Here is a 23,151-nt window from a genome sequence, read left to right as displayed (position 1 = left end):
TTTCGGGATAACGGCGAATGGCCAATTTATTCCTTCGTTGTTCCAGCTGCGCCTGCGGAACCAAAGCGCAGAACGACTCACCAGGCCATGGTTGTCACTTTCAGGGTTTAGCGCATGAATGCCCCCTAGAACTCCCATCCCGAGCACCCCTAAGTTAATGCCCTTCTGGCCTACGCCTATAAAGTATTAGTCCGGAGCCCGGATACAGGAGGACGCGCATCCACCGCGAAAGCCTCGTCCACATGCTGTTGTACCTTGTGGCTATGTTGGTCCCTGCCAGGCCGCCATATTTCTCTCCCTGCAATTCACCACGTAGGTTGTAGTCGGGACGACACTACGGAGCACATCACTGGTAAAGTGGCCTTGATATCAATAGAACATCAGACTGTCACTGTAACGCAGCTTCCCCACGCCATGCTCTCTGCATAAAGACCGGACACCAGCCAGCATTGCGTTCCGGCACCCTGCCCTCGATATTTGATGACGATGACCGAGAGCCTTCATGTCTCGCCAACGCCCGATACAATCAGGTCCCGACATTGACTCGGCCTCTGATGATGATCTTGATCTCGACGAACTCGATCCCGTTGTTGCACCTCTGAACGGGAGTGTTGCAAGTATAGGAAGCGGTCCAAGACTGCGGCTGCAGGGCAAGACAGGGAATATTCCATTGCAGAGACTACAAAAGTACGGAGGCAGCTTATGGAGATCAAGAAGCAGGCAACAAGACGAATATGCTGTGGAGGAGGATACCGAACGGTTACTCCATGGCTGGCCTGGGCAATCGCGAAGTAATGGCCACCTCAGAAGGTGGTCTGAAGAACAAACTGGCTGGAATGTTAGGAACAAGAAACGACAGAACAGCAATGGACAAGGCGGCGCTGGGCAGATGCGAGAAACGCCCTCGCGACGCCCGAGTCAGAGCATGCAGTTTCAGCAATTCGTCCGAGAAGAGCTTGCTGATATGCGGGAGGAACACGACGCAGACAACGTCGAGTCTCGCGAGATTCAAGTCGGCAAACCTCAGAAGAAGCGATTCCCCACCAACGTTGTCTCGAATGCCAAATATACCGCCTGGTCTTTCCTTCCACGAACACTGTACAACGAATTTTCTTTCTTCCTGAACATATATTTTCTGTTGGTCGCACTGTCGCAAATTATACCCTTTCTGCGAATCGGTTATATGTCAACTTATATTGTTCCATTAGCATGTGTACTTACCATCACGATTGGGAAAGAGGCCATAGACGACATTGCACGAAGACGACGAGACGCCGAAGCGAATGCAGAGCCTTTTACGGTTCTTTCATTTCCAGATGCCTCCCGCCCGCGACAAAACGGCGTCGTCGAAGTTCAGAAGCGATCTCGGGATATCAAAGTCGGTGATGTGTTAAAGTTGGAAAAGAACCAAAGAGCACCTGCAGATGTGGTCATCTTACAAAGCCATCTCAACGAATCCCTTAGTGGATTGACCGCTGACGAAACGGGGGATGCAGCCGGTGCTGCTTCCGCCGTCGACACAGGAGAGACCTTCATACGAACAGACCAGCTCGACGGCGAGACGGATTGGAAACTTCGACTTCCGAGTCCTCTGAGTCAGACCCTCAAGTTATCGGAATTACAGCGTCTACAAATCATAGCGGGAGCCCCAGACAAAAGAGTGAATGACTTTGTCGGAACTCTGGAGCTTCGGCCGAGCCATGGTTCTGCCTATGATCCCCATCCTGGCAGAGGGGATCGAAGCCTGGACAGCATTGGCGAAGCTGCATTAGGTGGCCACTCGAACAGCAATCCCACCTCAGCTCCGCTAACGATCGAGAACACCGCTTGGGCAAACACCGTCCTTGCCTCCAGTACCGTCACATATTGCGCAGTAATATACACAGGCCCACAGACTCGCTCCGCCCTATCTACCTCTCCTTCAAGGTCCAAAACAGGACTTTTGGAACTAGAGATCAACAATCTCACCAAGATCTTGTGTATCATGACCCTCACACTCTCCATCATCCTAGTTGCGCTCGAAGGATTCGAGCCCTCTAACCGAAAGCCGTGGTATGTCGCGATAATGATCTATCTCATCCTCTTCTCAACCATTATCCCGATCAGTCTACGCGTCAACCTTGACATGGGCAAAACAGCGTATGCGCGGTTCATTGAGCGCGACAAAGGAATCCCTGGCACTGTTGTGCGGACGAGTACTATTCCCGAAGATCTCGGTCGAATCGAATATCTGCTCTCCGACAAGACTGGTACGCTCACGCAGAATGAAATGCAGTTGAGGAAAATCCATGTTGGCACTGTTGCCTACTCTGGTGAGGCTATGGAAGAGGTCGCTGCTTATGTTGATCAAACCTTCTCTTCGAGTCAAGACGCCGATACGCGAGGAACGAGCACCACCAAGACTCGCCGCGAGATCGGCATTCGTGTTCGTGATCTCATTCTAGCCCTTGCCTTGTGTCACAACGTCACACCCACCACAGACGAAGTGGACGGAGAAAAGGTCATCTCATATCAGGCGTCTAGCCCCGACGAGATTGCCATTGTCGAATTCACAGAATCCGTGGGTCTTCGACTCCTACATCGGGACCGTGAAACAATCGTCCTTCAGTCCACCACAACGAACCAGGTTGTTGTACGTGCCGAAATCAAAGACATCTTCCCCTTCACATCCGAGAGCAAGCGCATGGGTATCATTGTACAGCTGACTTCCGACGTGCTCGGACTCACAGCAGCTGACAATGAGCTCTGGTTCTTTCAAAAGGGCGCGGATACTGTCATGACCTCGATAGTTGCTGCGAACGACTGGCTCGACGAAGAGACGGCGAACATGGCTCGAGAGGGCCTCCGAACCCTCGTGGTCGGCCGTAAACGTCTCTCCCCTGCTCAGTACTCTGACTTCAGCATGGCATACACAGATGCCAGTCTGGCCCTACAGGAGCGCGACGCTGGCGTGGCAGCTGTGGTCAAGGCGCACCTTGAACATGACTTGGAACTTCTCGGCGTGACGGGTGTGGAGGATCGCCTTCAAAAGGATGTGAAGCCGTCTCTTGAGCTCCTTCGGAATGCCGGCGTAAAGATCTGGATGTTGACTGGTGACAAAATCGAAACGGCACGCTGCGTGGCCGTGTCGGCGCGCCTCGTTGCTCGTGGGCAGCATATCCAGACCATGGCCCGCTTTAAGACGAAACAACAAGCCAAAGACGCTCTAGACCTTCTACGCAATCAAACCGAATCATGCCTTCTCATCGACGGCGAGAGTCTTTCTCTCATGCTGTCTCAGTACCGCACCGACTTCATCACAGTCGCGGTTCAGCTTCCCGCTGTGATTGCCTGCCGCTGCTCGCCAACCCAAAAAGCGGACGTGGCACAACTCATCCGCAAATATACACGGAAGCGTGTCTGCTGCATTGGCGACGGTGGCAATGACGTGTCCATGATCCAGGCCGCGGACGTCGGTATCGGGATCGTCGGCAAAGAAGGCCGCCAGGCCAGTCTCGCAGCCGATTTCAGTATTACTCAGTTCTGCCATCTGACCAAGCTTCTCGTCTGGCATGGACGGAACAGTTACAAGCGCAGTGCGAAACTGGCGCAGTTCATCATTCACCGAGGGCTGATTATCAGCGTGTGTCAGACTATGTACAACATTGCGGGGCATTTCGATCCTAAGGGCCTGTTTAAGGATTGGTTGCTCGTGGGCTATGCGACGGTATACACCAGTGCACCTGTCTTTTCACTCGTGTTGGACCGAGACGTCGATGAGCAGCTTGCAAATCTATACCCAGAACTGTACAAGGAGCTCAAATCAGGCAAGAGCCTTAGTTACCAGACCTTCTTCATGTGGGTTCTGGTGTCGGTGTACCAGGGTATCATCATCCAGGGTCTTACACAACTGATTGTGGGCGAGGTTGACGGCCCGAGGATGCTCAGTGTCAGTTTTACGGTTCTTGTGTTGAATGAGCTGATCATGGTGGCGGTTTCCGTCACCACCTGGCACCCAGTCATGATCATCAGCATTCTGGGTACGGCTACTATCTATGCGGCGAGCGTGCCGTTCCTTGGCGGATATTTCGATCTGGAGTATGTTGCTAGCTGGAGTTGGGTGTGGAGGGTTCTAGCGGTGGGAGCCATCAGTCTGGTTCCTGTCTGGGGTGGCAAGGCCATCCGACGTATGTGGAAGCCACCGAATTATCGTAAGGTGCAAGGAATATAGCGACCTCTAGGCCGGTGTACGGAAAAGTACGCGTGTGCTTTGTTTTTCAATCGAACCTTGAACCTTGCTCTTTTCTCCGGCACAATGTGTGAAGTTGCCGTCCTGTATCCTTGGTAATAACCACCCATTCCAGATGGGTCCGTCGCGACTGTGCCAGAGCATTGGGTGCCCGGAATCACCGAATCTCATTTGATACCACCATGCTTGTCCAGCGTTCTTGTGCTACGTCAAGCATTGTTGGCCACGACTCTTAGCACATGCCTCGACTGGGCGAGCAAGTCGCGTGGGTCGACGCAGCTGTCCACAGTGGCCTTTAAGTTCTAGAAAATCACTGGCTTGTCTGTTGAGAGGAGGGATCGTGTCACCTAGGCCGCCATGCGTCGTTGCAGAAGGACATCCCGCGGCCAGTTGCATCTGTAGCTCACGCCAGGTGCATCCTGGTACAACCCGTCGTGTTTGACGTGCATATCGACCAGAGCACTCCGTTCCAGCAGCTTGGATCGCCATCCGCCGGTGGTGATGATGTCCGACGAGACCAGTCATCAAAGTTTCTCATTTTCTCGCCTATCAAGTTATCCTTTTCCAAGCTGGTTCTGCGTAGCATTGTTTTGCGCGGCTGTCGACAGACAAAAAAGAGTTATCGTGACATGCCCGGAAAACTTCACTCCAAAAGAAATGGATGCAGCTGCGGGCGCTGCAAATACCCGACTGAGAGTGACGATGCTGGTGGCAGAGTGGAAGAGGAGTGGATGGGCTCGTGGAAAACCGGATTCCCAGCATAGGCCCGGATGAAGCAGTGCTTGTCATGCGGCGAGCAGCGAACGAGGGAATTTTCCGGCAACTGATCGTTACGGTGAAGCTATCCTTGCTTCGCCTGCATTAGTCCGCTTAGAGACATATTGAACCGGTTGCATTCTCGATTATGAGGAATGGTTCCGACAAAGCACGACGCTGGCTGGAAGAGTGTCCTCTGGTCAACGGTTCGAGGTCAGCTCTTGCTCCGCGCTACCTGGATGATAGCGAGAAAAAGCGGACCGGTAGAACAGCCTCACGGTAGGGTAATAAAGATACCGAACAGGCCATGTGCAGGCCGGATTAGAATCTGTGTCCCAAGATCCATCCTCGCACCACACCAGAGTGCACGGTCATGGTCGATAATGAACAACATCCGAGACCGCAGGGAGCCATGGCCTGATTTTGTATGACTTCTGGTGCCGGGGTTGGAGCGTCATCAGTCCATTACTTCTAGCACGCTGCAGAACAAGTTGTCCTATGCTGTGAGGAGGCTTTGGAACATTGTTAGAATGCTGACGCTGCCTGCACCATCTTTTTGTCTCACCAGCCCAAGCTGCGCTGTGCATCGAACTTTCTTGGTCCAAGTCTGGAGCAGTCTTGTGAAGTCCACAGTCTTTATGCGTGACCGGGCTGCTGCAGGGGGGATGAGGACGCAGCTGCTGACCGTTTGGATCCAAGGTAGTGAGGGATGGCATTTTGCCAGGGCCCAACGCGGGCAGCAATCGTCCTTTCAAACTCACACCTCTAGTTGTGCAAAACGCGTGGCATCAGAGGTTGTTGTCACTGCTTAGGAAAGGAAAGTGAAGAGGTGGATTGTTGTGTTGTTCCTCACATCGCGCATTTCACCCTCAGGTTTCACTCTTCTCTCGCGACTTCAGCCATCCAAACCACCACCCACCAACCCTGAAATTCCCCAGAACGCCAACTTGGATCGACACCATGGATCCTTCTGCGGAAGAGATTGCTGCTTTGGCAGAGCAACTTACCCAAGTCGCCCAGAGCTTAGGCTCGACAACTCACCCGGCGACACGCAAACAGCAGACGGCCAATCTTGTCCTGCAGGCAAAGCAATTGATATGGCGTGTTCAAGATCCGCATGATGCACTCATGGACCATATTGTGAATGTGAGCCTGTAACACCATGTTCGACGATCTATGAAGAACTGCTGACAACATGTTAGGGCTATACAATCTCGGCGTGTCTCGCGGCATCAAAGCTTGGAATATTTGAAGCTGTTCCTCCTACAGGCACTGCTACCGCAAAACAGGTCGCTCAGAGATGCAAGGCCGCAGAAGAATTGATTGGTAGGATGGGGTCTTTGCAGTGTTCGAACCGTTGACTGAAAAACCATCCCCGTAGTGCGACTGATGCGGCAACTGACTTGCGTCAACATCTTCAATGAGGTTCGATTGGGAGAATGGGCACATAACCGCCTTTCACTTGTGCACAGTGAGCATGCTGGTCCCGCCAGTGGCAAATGGTTGTATAACGTGTCGTAAGTCGATGTCTGAAGCATGTTGCGTTACTTATGATTGCCTTCGAATGGACTGACACGGCTAGACTTGACGAAATGATGCCGGCAATGTATCGACTCAACCATTACCTTGACCACTTCGGAAGCCAATCCCTCCTCAACACATATGTCGAGACCCCACACTCCTGGTTTTATGGTATGGTTGGCAAGAACTTCTGGGAGGTCATGAACTCCTCGCATGATCGAATCGAGAACTTCATCCGCGGCCTGGCCCAGTTCGACGCTCTGCATCCAGTGATTGCCATGTTTCCTTTTGAGAACATCCTTCAAAAGGGAAACAGTCCCAAGCGCCCGTTGATGGTTGATATTGGTGGTGGTCGAGGTCTTGCGCTGCTGGAAATGAGAAAGGGCTGCCCAACCCTGAGAGGCGATCTAATCTTGCAGGACCGTCCTTGCGTGCTCGAGGATATCTCCAGTCAAGACTTACCTGGAGTGACCATGATGGCCCACGACTTTTTCCTAAAGCAGCCAGTGCACAACGCACAAGTCTACTACATCCGCCGTGTAATGCATGACTGGCAAGACGACGACGCCGCCCGCATCTTGAAAGCAATCATCCCTGCTATGGGTACCGATAGTCGAATACTCATTTCTGACATGGCAATTCCAGAACCAGTGACTAGCAGAGATGCAGGGGCAATTTGGCTCGACTTGATGATGATGAGTATCGGTGGAAAGGAGCGAACTATTCGAGATTGGCAATATCTGGCAGCATTAAGCGGACTGAAATTAGTGAAGGTGTGGCAGGAGCCAGACAAGTTCGGTCCCTTATGCGTCGTCGAATACATGCTTCCGGATGTGGATAGTACCTCTCCAACACTCAGTCGAGCGATGATGGATGGCGCTGCGGACGAGGAAGAGGTTACAACACCAAAATTGGCTCCGAGCGATGGAGGAAGCTTCATTGAGTATGATCTCGACTCCCCTGAGTCGAGGGAAGTGGACTGGGAGGAGAGAACAGTGGTCGGTGATCGTGAGCAGAGCTTGGAATTTTGAGCACGAAGATTAACAAGGGCTTGCTCTAGTCAAGCTCAGAAGCTTTGGATTCTATCTCGGCAGAATCAGGGCAGCCTTCCGAACCTTGATATGCTGGCTATCGTGTAAGCAAACGATTTCCGCCACTCTATTGAGACAGTTGATGTTGAGGGCGACCGCACCCAGCTCCCACGATTCATGTCCCTGCAGCATGCTGAAAGGAACGAAAGCGAATATTTGACACAGACTGATGTACCGACCACCAGACTCTGACATCCAACGGTGGGTAGCTGAAAGGGCCATGATTACATAGAAAGCTCATTAAAGCCCACACCGAATACTCGTCAAGTACAGACTTCTGAAATATTTGCATGGCGAAGGTTCTCTAGATTCACATTCACCCGTAAAGGGGCAAGAGTGGCGGCTTCTCTCAGCCTCGTCACGTGTCAGGCTGTGAGGGGTGCACCGCACCTCGCCCTTGCTTGTTTGTCACCTGCGGCCAACTGTGACACTCGCTGCAACACCAGTTTCGACTTCTGCCATCAACACCACTTCCTCCTATTCTCAATACACCTCGACGACAAGCCAAGGTTTGCGAAACTTACCCAAACCTGGTGTGATCGCTGTGGCCTGTCCATCTGTTCGACCAGCCCCATCATGGCTTCCTATCTTTCGTACTTCACGTCCAATCCGTCAAGCACTCCCCCTACATCCCAGGGTTCAAGTACGCCCAACTCTAGTTCGACGTGGTCAAGTACGTTCTCATCAAGATTTGCCAGTCTACGCAAGGCTTTGACGAAGGATTCTGAAGAAGATGACCCTGACAACGAGGACTGCTCACATATCTCGAATGTGCTCCGGGCCTATTACGCAGAGAAAGGCCGACCATTGCCCGAATGGCTCCCCCCTGATCCAAAAAGGCCCATTGCTCCTCAGCCGCAAGGCTCGTATGGGCAGTATGGGAATGCGTACGGCTCGCAATTCAACACCCAGCAGGTGCACTCGAGAGGTTCGTCGGGTGGGAGAGGAGGTGGTCTTTCAGATCTCTGGGACTCCGCCCCTGCATCAGGTGCGCCTCCTCCCCAGAGCCTCAGGGCTTCCCGGCCGACACCACATTCTTTACGTTCGAACGACACCGCGAGGTCACATTCTAGTGGCGGCAGTCAAACCACATCCTTCGGGCCGACAGCACCAACGGCCCGGCCCCTTCCCAGTCAAAGAGCAGGAAGTTACCAAACAAACCCCAATGCAAATGCACAGGCCCTGGGCTCTCGAGACAGGCTCCGGGCGCGGTTACAAGGATCTAGCAGCGGTAGAAGCAGCCCGGCGGGAGGTATGAGTGGGGGTCAATCGTTGCAAAGCTCCTCGGGTGGGAATCTTAGTACTCAAGATCGCAGCGGAGCCGGCCAGCCCTATATTTCAGCTTCACAGCCCTGGTCAACGGGTGGCGACGCATATGGCCACAACGGTGGTTACACAAGTACAGGTCTTCCATCCTCGCCCTATGGTAATCAAGACTATCGTCAGCGCCCTGGGGGCCCAAGATGAAAGCATAATCGTGGTGGGTGTAACCACAGATCCAATCTCGAAACAACGGAACTGCGAAACTTGGTGAGTGGGTCGCGGGGGAAGCTCTAGCAACCGTCCATGGTTGTGGATGTGCTGTTGGCCCCTTACGGAAAGTCATCTATGTTGGCGGTAACACGGTTTTGACACCAGGAAACTCCAAGCCGTCGATGCCAAGAGTGTCAAGAAGTGACCAAAACTTTGACAAAATTCATTTTGTGTAGCCTGGAGGGGGACGCTTTCGGGCAGTTCCAGCCTCGCTCATAAGACCAATTCTCCTGAGACCCTCTATAAACGAGCTCGACGGCGGATCTGGCGGGGTGATGTTCGGCTATCTCATGTACCTCGCTAACGCATACGAGCAAGCCGCAAAAATTCGTGGCTGACACCAGTAAGCCCTTGGTCGGGAACTTTGGTAACCAGAGTTTCAGGCCACAAGCGGTGGACAGGGCTGAAGCGGCGAGCAGTCCTCGAGGGAATACATTGCAGAATAGAGTAATACACTTGAGCAGGGAATCGGACGGTTGTGGTTCGACACAGCCTCACATGTCAGAGGCTGAGGCGACACCAATCTCGAAGCAGCATAGTATCAATCTCGATGCTTACTCATCGCTGAGAGTTGGGTCGATCGACGAGTTAGTGATCACCGTCATCATTTGTGTGGCGCGCGCCGTCGGGAATTGTGGTCGAATGGATTCCATATTGTGCGAGGCCTGGTTTTGATCCGCCCTCTTTTCCGAATTCACTATTGATCCGATCTGCCGGCTACGACCATGGTCCAGTATTCTACCTCGCAAAGTCCGATCATGAGTAAGGTCGCCCTCGTTCTGGTGCTTTCGACTATATCCTGGTACCTCCTATCTCGTGGCGAACGACGGCTCGTTCCCACACTCTGTTTCTGTTCGGTCCAGCTTCCCCGGCCCCCACTTGCGACTACCTCGCCAGAACCTTTGCAGTCTGTAATGGCGAACTCTTCCTCAGATGTTGACCCGCTAACACGTGGGTATCATGCTCAGATGCGCCTGGACCCGCCCATTGCATTATTTGAGGCTGAGAACTGAGGTTTCAATGTTCTCCGGGGTCGAACGGACCGGTCCTGAGGTCCATGGCAGAGTCCGGATGACGACTGTACCGCGCCTTGGGGTGGCGTGGATATCGACGAGCAAGGACAAGTGACCCCAAACGATAATCCTTTTCCGTACGTGTCATGGCGCAGGCCAAATGTGTATGGTAATGCCATAACAGTGCTTGCCCGGCAAATCCCTAGATAGTACATCTGGGGAACCAAATGTGTCAGCCCTATCTCTCTACCTCGAATCGTCACATTCACACACATCCACACACTGCTAAATGACTTCCCCTCGTGGTTTCTGGCCCTGATTGTCTAGTTCTGCGATCTTACTAAGTTTTTGCAGCCCCCTTTATGACCTGGCAACCCTTTACTGCTGCTTCATACATATAGTGCCTTATATCATCACGCTTATTCAAGCCAACCAACAAGTTGCAACGGTGAGGCGTACGACCTGAGTTTTGCTGTTTATGGACGACGGTCGCCGGAATGCCTCGAGCGATTCCCAAGCTGCGCGAACCTCACGGAGATCATCAGCTCATCAACGGACAGAAGAAAGAGGAGTGAGCCAGCCCTCTCATGCTACCAGTCGAACTTCTTATAGCCCTGCCGTCCCTTCGTCAACCGCCTTTCCATCTTCCGATCCTCACGAGAACGAGTCAACATCCCGACGACCGACAACTTCATTTCAAGCAATGCCGTCCCCTCATGGCAACAATATGTCGCGACAAACATCAGGGAGTGCGGGTCGATCGCAACACTATCAACTGGTCTCTCCTGGCACTCCAGCTGATCCTCGTACCATGAGTCAAGTCAGTCCAGGTTTCGTTTTTGTAATGTTTCCTATGTTTGCGAGTTTTGCGTTGCCTTGGTCGATTCATTTCCTTGTTTCATTTGTCCTTTCGTTTCCTGTTATCTTCTCGCGTTTGGATTCTTGAAATGTATTTCAAATGCTTGAATATTCTCGCGCACCCAACTCTATGAAAGCAGACGAGAACTGACAACGGCTACAGAACAACAAAGACCAGTTGATCGAATCCCTACGCACACACCGTGTCAACACCATTACGGAGCTACGCCGCATTGAGAAGATATTTGCCTATCTCGATTCTGCAGAAGTCACAGAGCCCATGACCACTGCGTGGGCTCATTATGTCAATTCTAACAATCTCCTCAATGAGCTGAGAGGTCTCACTCGAAGGTACCCCTTCAGTTCAGAATGCCTTGACGAAGCGAAATCTATGGTGGTGCGAGACCCAAACAGTGTTCGCAGCTGGAACTATTGCTGGTTGGTACTGGTGAAGATGGAGAGAGAGTAAGCACTACCTCACGATCTGCCAACGTTAATCGCTTGAATGCTGACTTCTTGGACACAGAAACCTTGTTACCAAGCATGCTCGAGCTCTTGCATCGAAAGCAAGCACATGGGGTGGCCGCCGGCCTTCTGCCGCCGAATTCGACCGGCTTGTCAGTGCATGTGTGGCAGAATGGACCCAAGCACTCAGGCAGATGCTCCGGCATTGGGACAAACCGCCCAGCACCACTGGAAACTAGGCTGATAGAGAGGTGGCAAGAATGGTCTCGAAAATGCGACCCACAAAAGGGCATTCTCGAAACATACGCTCGTTACGCCAATGAGAATTTTGCCGTTGTCTTCTTTTGTTACTAGGGCTCAAGTGCAGCCGGCTTGCAGCATTTCAGCGGACGCGTATCCTGACAAGGCAAAGGGGAGCCTGAAAGAGGAGGGGCGGAGCTGGTCTTCGGTTAACGTACAGACGCGGATTGACTGCGGCGAGAGTTGGACTTTTGGCGTTTTTGGTGCATGTATGGAGTTCAGTACCATTTGTCAATGCAGGGCCGCCTCGACCCCGGCGGCCGGTCTAATTGGCGAGGGACTACGGAGTAGCGCCCGGGCATGGTACCTGGTGTACATCGCCGATACATAAATCATGTTTTAATATTACCACAGATGGGCGAAGATTTCTCGGCACGTGTACAATCCTAGCACCGAAGCTGCTCGAGATCTATCTACTTCCACCGGGTCATTTAGTGGACTAGGAGCGTGTAGTTGTCCGTGGAACGAATCGCCGATGCACGAGACTCAGACATGGCAAGACGCCGTGGTACATGTGCGATGTATGTCGAGCTTATACCGACCTCCACGTCGATGCAGGCCGGCGCAAAGCAAGGTATGCGAAAAGCCCGCGCTATCTACAGCTTTACGATGATCATCATTCTAGAAAGGAGATCGATGCTTCCCACATTAGGCATGCTGACGCTTTAGTCCGAATCTTCTACCCTCCAAGCTCCCGATCAGACTTCGATCTGCAGGACGAGTCTCAAGAGGTTGTTCGCAACGTCGCGTCCCATGACACATCGGTGCGCTTATGTCGAACAGTACCAACACTTAGCCTGAAGGCATCTGACCACCTGAGTGCCTGCATTGCAAAAGGTCTCCCATTCGTTCGCGCGATGACCGGAAGCTCGCAGCCTTGATACCCGACGCACTGTTGGGTCTATCGGCCATAACCTGGCAATTCGCATGCGAGAGAAGAACGCTTGATGCTCGTCGTGCCCGGAACGGAGAGCATGTCAACCTCGTCCTGTAAGCGACGTGTGCCATAATCTTTCCTAATCATCGGTCTTGGAAAAGCTGCGTGCTCTTGTCGCTCGACAGATGGAGCCAGAGTTGCAATGCTAGAGGGTCTGCTGCTGATCTTCGAGGGCAGCTGGACTGGAGTGATCAGCTGTTCATGGAGCAGCCATGGAGCATCAGAGCACCAACCTCTCATCAAAGCAGCTCTTCCACTGACCGATACAACTGGGATCAAATCTCTGTCATATCTGGCATAAGTTCGTCACCTCAGCAAGGACTAGCGCACGACGCTGACGGTACCGGAACCAAGCCGACTACCATAGAGCAAAGTGAGTGAAGTCCTTGCCAATGAAGGTGTGGCGCCTTTTAAGCAGAATGGTCCGGTGCCTGAGGAAGTGCTCTTGTTCAGATGACGGCTGATGGACATGTTGTAGAGGCGCCTATCACAAGCCGAAGTAGTGGTTCGATAGCCAGTAACAGCTGATGCTTCTCTCATTTTGCTGGAATATGATGATTACATGATGATGCGTTCCCGCCTCTGCCTCCCCGGCGGAGAATGCCACGTCAATGTTCGTTTCTGGCAATCCATCACTGGAAACGCGGGTGGAAGAAGGAGGGTTTGCAATACGATGGCGTCGATGTTGGGTGCATTATGAATGACCTGGGGAGGAAGTGGCATGACCGTAGGGGGAAACCAGAATTTCTGGCATCTTGTCTCTAGTCCATCGTGTACAGACAGACCACCGTCGCCCTTTCAGAGTCAGATCGATGGGGCACGACATCGTCGCTCGAGAGTGGGCGACCTCAGGTACGTGGGTGCGAACTACTTCGTCGACGCTCATGGTGCTAACGAAGTTAGTGAACGCCGCTGAATAATCCGATCGTGGTCCAAACCTCCATATGATTTGAAATCTTCGCCATCTTCAGCCATCGCCTCCTCCACCATAACCGCTTCTTCCACGAACCCTGAGGCGACCTCTTCCCCTAATCAGTGAAGTCTTTCACTCAAGAACACACTATCTGGACCAGGACCCATCCAAACGGCGACCCGGCCCCAACCACCGCGACCCCTGCCTTTCGCCTCTTTGAGCCATATCGCCTCCAGATCGTTGGATCTTGCGGACTCCGTCCCTTCCTGCTTACTGCGGCGCATGTGGCGGTGGCGTGTATCATTCTTCGCCAGCTGGTGCCTTCGAGATTACCCTCTAACATGTTTCCGATGGACGGTTTCTCTGATCGGGACGCGGGTCTCGCGAGTGCGCTATATCGAGAAGTATGGTGGCAATCTCAATGCATCGTGATTTTGGGTCCAGAGTTTGTATGAGCGCGTTAACATGCAACCATCTCGCTCGAAGCATACGGAAACTCCGGCTGACAATACATGAACACGCCATATGAGATCGTCGACTTACAACTCTCATCCGCGGGCCTAGACTTGCAGCAAGAGGCGCTCTCCACGCAAGCGGCATGTCATTCTGGAGCCAGCACAAGGCTACGTCTGTGGTCCATCTGTCAGCGCTTTCCTCTCCCTTGCGGACGTTGGGTCAAACAGCCCTCCTCCTTGATGTCGCGGGTTAATTTTCTGACGATCTCGAGAGTGTCGCATGATCCGCGGATCCACGGGCCTCATGTCATCGAGCAGTCTAGCAATGCAGTCCGGTGCTGCGCCTGTTCAATCACTAGGATTTGCGCTCGTTCCTCTTCATAACGGCCCAATCGAGGCCCTCTTCATCTCTGGCCCAAGGCACGGGGCAAGCGTACTCGTCAAAAAGCGGCCTTCAAGTCTTCTAGATTTGACCCACTGAGAAAGTGTATCGAGGCTGTTAGGCAACTCATATGAGACGTGGTTTGGCGCATGGCCGCCGATTGCTGGTTCAGAGAGAGCACACCGTCGGTAATACCTTGTGGATCATCCTTCTACTATCTACACTCTATTGATCAAGTGCGAAAGGTGGTATGGAGCGGTACCCAGTTCTGCAACCTTATTGGAGACTCATCGCCGGTCAAATTATGCAGGTCTGATCGGTGATTTCAACACAGTAGGTTTCAAGTTGCTGACCTCTCCCTCGCTAGCGGCTGGGACAGCAACTACAGAGCGTCGGACTAACTGAGCACAGTCGCCACGACGCTACTGCTCTTCCGGGCCAGCTGGGTCTGTAATTCGGTCAGGCGATGGCCAGTCTACTACACAAAGTGTTCCTGTAGCCTTGCCGCAGAGCAGACTTGGCCCCCTTCGACATTTCTTCGTGGCGGGAGGCGAGCGCCTCGTAACTGATGCCTGCTCGTATTCGACTACTTCCGAATACGATGACAACAATGCTCCCAGGATGGTCAAGATGTGTGGATCCTCAACAGACTGCAAAAGGACATTCCGTGAACCAGATGCCCAGAAACTGCCGGCAGTTGTTCCTCACCGGTAGGTATCCGCGGGAACGAGTGCTCGAGGATCGTTGATGCGCATCCACGAAACAACCAGTCCCACGAATTTGTCAGCGACAGTGACCACGGTGGAAACACTTTGCACAGCGACGGTTCCGAAAGCAAGGACTAGGGTCAATATGTGATCGCTTCCATCGCTGCGACTTGCATCCAGCTCGGACCCTCAGCCTGCATCAAGTGGATCCCAATTCGGGAGGCTGTTGCATTCTTCGTTTATGAACAAGCTGCGCTAGCGCACAGCAACTAGGTTGACTCACCTCGGCCTGGCTTACATGTACAGGGCATTTTTATGAAGGGATGATGACCTAAGGAACGAGACCCACCAATGGTTCGATGTAAGTATCACTAATACAGTGTCGGGGCGTTCGTCAGGCGAGACAACCCCCACGGATTCTCGGGGGTACTCGGTCTGTGTGGGTTCGTCACAACGCGTTGAGCCTGCTCACGATTCGGCCTGAGGTCGATTTGCTCTCCGGAGCTAGGATTGATGAGCTGTCTACATGGATCCCTGAGCCCAGGGGGGTTGCATGGCGGTACGAGTACGTTATGGAGCCACCACTTGCAAAAAACCAGCAAAGTCTTCGGTTCAATTCTCCAAGATTGAGCTGTTGGTTCCCGGCCACTGGATATTCTCAGCCACGGCAGCAGCAAGACCGTTTTAGCCGGCCATCAGGAAGAAAGCCTCACCTCACCGTCTTATCATTTCCGGGTCGGTCGGAGTCGTGCCTTGCCAGTACTCGTCCTGAAAAGAAAACAAGCCGGTGTGGGTTATCTTTGCGCTGGAGAGTTCGTATCCTGTAAGTGGACGTGGTGGTTCGGCGAGACACGGTATCCCTTTCTGCATCCTCTTGTCTTTCAAGGGTCCACATGTCCGTGCCGCCCGGCACACGGCACATGAACACATGCGCGTACAGACCATAGGCCTGCTCACACCGTCTAAGCGAACCCTGCTGTCGATTGTTCTTGAGTGTTCCATGGGATTTGACCTCCGTCTGTTCGTCTGTTCTCTCCGAGGTGGTCCTCCCAGATTTGGGACACTATTTCCATGGTACGAGGACGGGGCCGTGTGCGTGTTTTCAAAACCGGGCACGATCCTTCAGCTCAATTCGACACACGCGTTAGGCCCGCCCCTACCTCTTTCCTGACCTGCACATGAGCAGCTTCGTCAGGAGCAAAAGTAGGCCCTGATGTTCGAACCAATGACAAACTATTACGTCGCAGTTTGCATTCCTCTCAACGGTATGCTTTTCTGTCTCGGGCAGGTCAGGTCAGGCCGGTGTTTATAGCTCGCCGATACGGCTGTGTGTATTGTGTGCCCACAATCCCACGTCCTAGTGCCATGTACGGAAATCTACAGAAAGGGCCATCGTTCGACCATACTGGCACTGAAGTTTTCACTGAAGTTTTTTTTCGGTTGCCGCTCTGCCTCTTGGACCGAGGACTGGTGGTGCCCCGTTTTCCTTATACAGTGTGTCATCAATGAGGTATGCATGACCCTGACCCCGTCCATGATCACTCGATCAACTGCCGCCTCCTGGACGCTGTCGATCTTGTGTGTGTGTGTGTGTGTGTGTGTGTGTGTGGAACAGACTCGGCCACCCTCGAAGTGTCAACGTCTTGTACGTCGTGTACGTGTATTTGACCTATCAGTAAGGTATGTAGACCGTACCGCGATTCGTTCCGCGGGGAACTCAATCACGCCGGCATGGTAAGATGCCGGGGACGTCCGGTAGATCCGGCAGGAAGATATCATGTCCAAAAAGAGGTGAATGGGTAGGTAAGTAGGGAGACAGGTAGGTGTTTCGTACCTGTGTATCCTAGGTACTCCTTTGGGTACTGAATAGATCGGAAGACGGGGATTTTCTTTCTAAACAAAAAGCGAAGACCAATTGCGCCACGTTTTCCAGTTAATGACAGTTACTACTCCGTACTTACTACCCAGCCGAGCCACCGAGGACTATTTGTCCGTTATTCTTCCCCCTGCGCTCTCGCTGTGGGGGAGGACAGGCGCAACTCAGTCGGAGGTCTGTCTGTTTACCACTCGTCGTATCTCACCTGTGTCTCAAGCTTACACAAATTCGAACAGCTTCTCGTCCATACCACTCAATCTCAGCCCGGCGGCCAAAGATCCCACCGGAGAATCCCACGGACTCGTGAATAGAGCAGCAGCAGCTCCTGGCCGCCTGTGCAGGTCTCGCTTCTACCAGCGTACAAGTATGGCCTGTTGAGTTGCCAGGCTGTCCAATGGCTGACATCGACAACTCCTTTCTCCGAGTGCTTCACGTCTGCGCCTCCTTTGCCCCCTTTGCCCAGGGTCTCCTGAGCGGAGATCTCATCAAAACGCACAATGAAGAGAGGGTCGAATAGCCGATGGCGGAGGATGACTTGCACTCCTGCAAATTTCGCCGATGACAAGTTATGCGGCCCAAAGGTTACTTGTACCAACAAGCGATCGTCCGTCATGGAAGGATCTTGAAACACCAATAACTCGACAGAAAGATCACAGACCATCTAGTTAAATGCGAGCTTCGAAACACTGCGAAAGTGTCTGGTTGGTCACACTTCTGTCGAGACAGGCCCATGCTTCTTCCCTGTGCCGGCCATCTCAGTCTAGTGCCTCAGAGGAACTCGGCGGCTGCGGCCCTGGATTTGAACCTCATTTTGGATCATCCGTCGCATCCTCATCACATCCGCAAGGCAACGCCGTGGTAAGCCACCCAGCCCCAAGTGCGTACCCACTGACCTATGGATCCCGTTGGGTCCGGCTGCTACAGCACCAGTAAATGTTGAATTCCCACAGTGCAAAGTCCAGCCTTTATACCGGACGCCTGGCCATCTGAGAGAGGGCGAACCGTTGAACCTGAGACCTCTCCCGACTATGTCTCACAGACCAACCGTCCAGATGTTCCGTCTCTGGAAGAGCTGAAATCACGTGGAAAGGCCCGGGCACTTGTCCCCGTGGACTTGAGTGTACGAAAGGTGACGTCCACTAAATTGAAGAACGGATCGTGTTCGAGAGGAATTCGGCCTTTTCGATGCGTGACTCTGGCATCCTCGGCCTGAGAAAACCCCCTCGATAGCGGTATGTATGTTCTGACCAGCGGCTATCCGTACACAGCGCATCTGCAAAAGCATGAGCGACTTTTCAAGTGCGATATTCTCGGGTGCACGACAAGGACTTTTGAGGGTCCACCAGCTTGAACGACATAAGAGAATGGTCAAGGATATCCTGCCAGATGAAAATGCATTCGTCCATTCGGCGGCCAAACTACGAATGCGTAGTAGGTGGAGAAGAGACTAGACTGGACTGGTGGTAGGCGAATGCATCTGTGAAACACGGGTGTAGAGGAATTGATGAATTGATGTATCGTCATGGTCGTTTCAACTTTTCTGTATCTATGCCTTGGGTCCGCTCCATTTGCTAGCAACGGTCTTGACGGCAGCCTCTTCTCGGCTTAGGATCCACATGAACAACATCTGTACCAGGAACGCGTACAGTGCTAGGAAATATGTCCGTCGGTTCTTCTGTGCTCGAGCCACAGTATATGAGTTTCCACCACGCATGGCCGACGGATCTCCCGAACTATCCGGTAGAAGAACGTACTTCAAAGAACGAAGCTGTGTATATTTATGAGTTCAACAATCCCAGAAACATTTGAAGTGTATGGGAAGTCCACTTACCAAAAAGAATGCATTTGCATACCATGTGTACAAGAACAGTGTCCAACCAACCCAGTTGTTTGTTCCACTCCCACCGGTCAAAATTTCGCTGAAAAACAAGGTGACTATGACGCCGACAAACTTGTACCCAGAATACGCCATCAAATCGAGAAGTTGGGAGTCATTGCTGATGCTGAGCATGTACATGGCTAATTTGAGAACAATGATTTCGAAAAATATCACGGCAATCGCTGTACTTGTGATGCTGCCCAGCAGTTCAGGGTGGAACGATCCTCTGATGCCCGCAAGCACCGTCGAGAGCAGAATGTACGTAATCAACGCCATGATCGGAATGTACATGTCCGGAGAGTTCAGGTCGTCGCGCGGAGGAAGATAATTAAACGAGTAGGACTGTTGTGTCATGGTGCCGTCGGCGGCCGTAGAAGAGGTGGTCATCCTCGCTTGTTGTCGCGTCCATGGCTTGTGACGCCACGGGAACAGGACAACGATCAACTTTCGAACGACGTAAGAGTTCGACACATTGAAGTAGTGCTTCAGCGCGGATATCGAAATGTAGCGGTTCAACTGTATGAAATGGCAGGTCAGCGGTTGGTGGTCTTTTTGGAAGATGCGTCAATAAACGCCACGAGTTGCGCGCAGTGTCCCGCCTGTGCCAAAACCGGTGCAGGCGGTGATTCCACAAACGGAAAGACGTACGTTTTGCTCCATGTATTCTTGACCGGCCTTGACCGCGTGTTGGCCCACTTGAAACGACATCTGCGCAGCCGGATCGTTTATAAAATTGAAGCTTTGCCCAAATCCTCCTCCGGCTGCTGCTGCTCCTGCTCCACCCCCTCCGCCGCCTGCTGGTGGAGGAGACTGGTATGGATTGCCATAGCTATTCATCTGCGGTTGCGAACTTTGCTGAGAGACTGGCGGAGGCGGTGACCGCAGGTTCGGTACCTGGGAGATGTGCTGAGGTCGGGGATGGAACAGTTCGGGCGATTTCTGAGGCGGCTGAAATGGTGTCCGTTGCATTTTCCGGGAGAGGGAAGCGGCGTTGTGGTCTACGTAGGTATGCAAGGGAATTTGGAATCTCGCGTCTTCAAAGTCTCACGGGTGTTGACAATGCCAGTCTGTCATGTTCAAAGGGCCTTTTAATTATTTTGGTCGCAGTTGGACACGGTTTGGAGATGCGTCTCCGCTGCTTCCTCATCGAGAAACTCTGCTTGCCGCTTTTATACACCCTCAGCCTTGTTTTTCCCCCTGACGCCACAGCCTGACCACACTGTTCTCCAGTGTGCCCAAGTGTATCGATCACGTTCATGAAAGCAATTGAAAGGGTATCCAGAAGGCTTCTGTCAAGTTCAGAAACCACACATATACCCCTGCGAGGTCAACAGCTTTCAAATATATGGGAATGTCAAATGTATTCAAGCCGTCTGTATCAAAAATCCCTCGAGCGCAGAAAACGGTGATCGTGTACCCCATCACCTCTCTAATCATCTCTAGCGTCTCTATCCTCCCGCCTTCAAAAGTCTCTGAAGCCAAATCCGACGTTCAATGCGCAAAACGAACATTTAGTCGCTTGGTACCAGTATCCTTGGTTGTCGACAGGTAGTTAGCTTGCTCGAAATCACTCAGGGCCTTCCATTGCCTGTCTTTCTGCTGGTTTCGTCTGATGTAGTACCACTTGGCCAGGTAGAATAGCACAATGTTGGCTGAGGTGATGCCCACAAGGATCTTGTTTCCACGGTAATCTGTGAAGGGTCAGCGCAACTTCCACCAGAGTAACGCTGTATTACGAAACTCACAATAAGGTTTATCGTCGTTTCGATAGATATTTACAGCCACGATGGAACCTATTTGATAGCAGATGTTGTAGACTGCTGCTGAGACAGCTCTGGTTCCGACGCTATTAGAGTTTCGAGATATCATCCCCACGAGGATCGCATGCGCTTTTCACAGTTATTAGTGAGATACTGAGCAAATGAGAGGACGTTTGTCCTTACCATAAGGCTCGCCATTAACACCGGTGAGCAGTGCATAGCGTACCCAAGGACTAGCTGTTGCCGGTATAGCTAGCAGGCCGATCAGGAACGGCAACACCCACCAGTTGCTGAGAGAGCTGAAAATAAGGCGTTCGCGATATCTTTCGCTCATCCACACAACCACAAGGATCTGTAACATTGTCAATGAGTAGATTCATTGATAAAGACTCTCCACTTACATTTACAAAAAACAGAAAGTAACCTGGAATTGCCAGCATATTTGCCTCGAACACACTGTATCCGAGATTGCGTAGCGTCAGAGAGAGATAATTCGCAGCTGGCTGAAAGGGGATGAACGCCATGACTCCGAGCTTGTGCAGAGTCAGCGTTGTCATTACAAGAAGAATTGGTCGAACCTACAATGTAAGTAGGCCAAAGATCATAGTCTCTGACTGCGTGCCAGATCCCTTTGAGGTCAACATGTTGCCGATTGTTCATGTCTCCTTTGGAAGGATCATCACGCAGAATTCGATTGACCCCAATCTTCTCTTCTCTCTCCGTGAACCATCCAGTTTTGGAATGCAGCCAGGCTGCTCGACCGCGGAAGATCTTATGAGTTTCGGTGACACTAGCCGGCATCAAGAAGAACGTGGCTAGTCCAACAAGCACACTCATCAGACCTTCGATCAAAAGCCTATCGTATATTAGCCATGTTCAATTTGATAAATCAGCCAACACCTACAGCCACTGCCAGCCTGACCAGTCGTTGACTCCACGCATCTTCAGAAGTCCAGCCGCCAGTAAAGAACCAATGATTTGGGTCAAGGGAATCGCGGTCCAAAAGATCGATAGCCGAATAGGCAGCTCGTTGGACTTATAAAAGTAGGAAAGGTAGAGAACCATTTCTGGAATAAACCCTGTAGGTGTTCAGTACCATGTTTTGCAATGGCCCTTCTCCCACCAGGGATGATGGTTGAACAGGACTTCACTGGTATAATGGAACATACCACCTTGAGAGAAACCCAGCAAAGCTCTTGTGATGAAAAAGCCGGTGCGATTTTTGATCGCAGCCTGGCAAGCGCAGATGACTCCCCAAATACAGATTGAAATCGGAGTCATAACATCAGGGCCAATTTTCTTGCTCAAAAGACCTCCTGGGAGCTCGGCCGCCAGAAAAGATGCGAGATAGATTGTTTGACCGCTGTTGAAATCATTCGTGTTCATATTCAATTCAGCAAGCTGATAGACATGAGCTTCAATTGTCAAGGGTTGATGAGGATGAAAGTTCCTACCATATTGTCTGAAATTGCACGATTGATGTTCCGTCGAACAAGGTCGAGTGAGGCGAACATGATCCACACCCAGGCCATGATGCGCCAATTGAGCTTTGGTTAGACGTTAGAGAGCGTTCACAGTCACCAGGCATTGACGAGAACGTACCTTTCGTACAAGTTGCTTCTCTTCGCTCGCACTCCATTGATATGCTGGATCAAACCTATGTCGACCCTCATATTTGGCCGTCTCATAAACATTTTGCCAGTATCGAGCATTCTCAGGCAAACTGAAGGGATGTTGCTGAGTCGATCCAAGCCAGGCATTTTTGTCACTATTCTGGTCGCCGTCAACATCAAGAGGGAGAACAGCTCCCGTCCCAACAGCTTCCGATTCTTTGGTTTTAGCCATTTCGGATATGTAGATGCTTTTCTCAGCCATAGTGCTTGAGGGGCGATCGGAAGAGCACAATGGGAGGTGATTTCTATCCAGGATGAAAATGCAATCTCTCGGTAGTATATGGCGCGAAGATTGTGGGAGATCTTATAGGCTTTCTCATATCGCAACGGTTGTCTTTCTCTGCTTCTGGTACAGATAGCTTTATCAGCGGGTTGAGCGCATCAGAGACAGCGTTATCTCTGGAAATCACGAAAATGCCAGGAGAATCTTTGATATCAACTAGGAATACGGCAGAGCGTCAGGGTTGGTGTGACCGTACAGGCTTGTGCTTCTCCCGCCAGGGGCGGCTCAAATCCTCGACGGCTATAGAGTCTCCACTCTAGTTACCCGGCGCGGTCTAGTGGTCGCTGCTGTATATGCGAGACGTCAGATATTTCGGGGTGGAACTCCATGGGAGAAGAGTGCTATCCTCACAAGGGCTATCTTATGCCATTATACGGAGTGGACCTCCGACGATGGGGAATTTCGACCGTACTTATTAACGGACTTCAACTCCTCAGCTGTGGATTCACAATCGGTGCCTTATCGGGTGGCTTGCTCCTCCACCCGCAATGTCTGGATTTTACCCAAACCAAGGCGAAGCG

General features: G+C 52.0%; 6 protein-coding genes across 6 annotated transcripts; 4 read left to right on the top strand and 2 right to left on the bottom strand.

Moving 5' to 3' along the window:
* Window positions 1–502: 502 nt before the first annotated feature.
* Window positions 503–4,210, top strand: PV08_04442 (uncharacterized protein; the record flags this gene model as incomplete). Its single annotated transcript, XM_016378790.1, has 1 exon — window positions 503–4,210. One exon carries the CDS (start codon window positions 503–505, stop codon window positions 4,208–4,210), a length of 3,708 nt encoding a protein of 1,235 aa, XP_016237467.1.
* Window positions 4,211–5,944: 1,734 nt separating this feature from the next.
* On the top strand, window positions 5,945–7,536 carry PV08_04441 (uncharacterized protein; the record flags this gene model as incomplete). Its single annotated transcript, XM_016378789.1, has 4 exons — window positions 5,945–6,130; window positions 6,187–6,310; window positions 6,366–6,501; window positions 6,567–7,536. The coding sequence occupies 4 exons, from the start codon at window positions 5,945–5,947 to the stop codon at window positions 7,534–7,536; spliced, it is 1,416 nt and encodes a 471-aa protein (XP_016237466.1).
* Window positions 7,537–8,172: 636 nt separating this feature from the next.
* Window positions 8,173–9,063, top strand: PV08_04440 (uncharacterized protein; the record flags this gene model as incomplete). Its single annotated transcript, XM_016378788.1, has 1 exon — window positions 8,173–9,063. One exon carries the CDS (start codon window positions 8,173–8,175, stop codon window positions 9,061–9,063), a length of 891 nt encoding a protein of 296 aa, XP_016237465.1.
* Window positions 9,064–10,869: 1,806 nt separating this feature from the next.
* PV08_04439 (uncharacterized protein) lies at window positions 10,870–11,704 on the top strand (the record flags this gene model as incomplete). Its single annotated transcript, XM_016378787.1, has 3 exons — window positions 10,870–10,983; window positions 11,164–11,465; window positions 11,527–11,704. 3 exons carry the CDS (start codon window positions 10,870–10,872, stop codon window positions 11,702–11,704), a joined length of 594 nt encoding a protein of 197 aa, XP_016237464.1.
* Window positions 11,705–18,581: 6,877 nt separating this feature from the next.
* Window positions 18,582–19,883, bottom strand: PV08_04438 (uncharacterized protein; the record flags this gene model as incomplete). The annotated part of the gene is made up of 3 exons (XM_016378786.1): window positions 18,582–18,803; window positions 18,867–19,430; window positions 19,563–19,883. 3 exons carry the CDS (start codon window positions 19,881–19,883, stop codon window positions 18,582–18,584), a joined length of 1,107 nt encoding a protein of 368 aa, XP_016237463.1.
* Window positions 19,884–20,405: 522 nt separating this feature from the next.
* Window positions 20,406–22,549, bottom strand: PV08_04437 (uncharacterized protein; the record flags this gene model as incomplete). The annotated part of the gene is made up of 9 exons (XM_016378785.1): window positions 20,406–20,605; window positions 20,660–20,803; window positions 20,858–21,026; window positions 21,076–21,207; window positions 21,257–21,530; window positions 21,579–21,753; window positions 21,844–22,075; window positions 22,129–22,221; window positions 22,277–22,549. The coding sequence occupies 9 exons, from the start codon at window positions 22,547–22,549 to the stop codon at window positions 20,406–20,408; spliced, it is 1,692 nt and encodes a 563-aa protein (XP_016237462.1).
* Between the last annotated feature and the right edge of the window lie 602 nt (window positions 22,550–23,151).

This window comes from Exophiala spinifera (genome assembly GCF_000836115.1).
Source record: "Exophiala spinifera strain CBS 89968 unplaced genomic scaffold supercont1.3, whole genome shotgun sequence".
Lineage (NCBI taxonomy): Eukaryota > Fungi > Ascomycota > Eurotiomycetes > Chaetothyriales > Herpotrichiellaceae > Exophiala > Exophiala spinifera.
The sequence above is the reverse complement of the archived record's forward strand: the minus strand, read 5'-3'. Positions and strand labels throughout refer to the sequence as shown.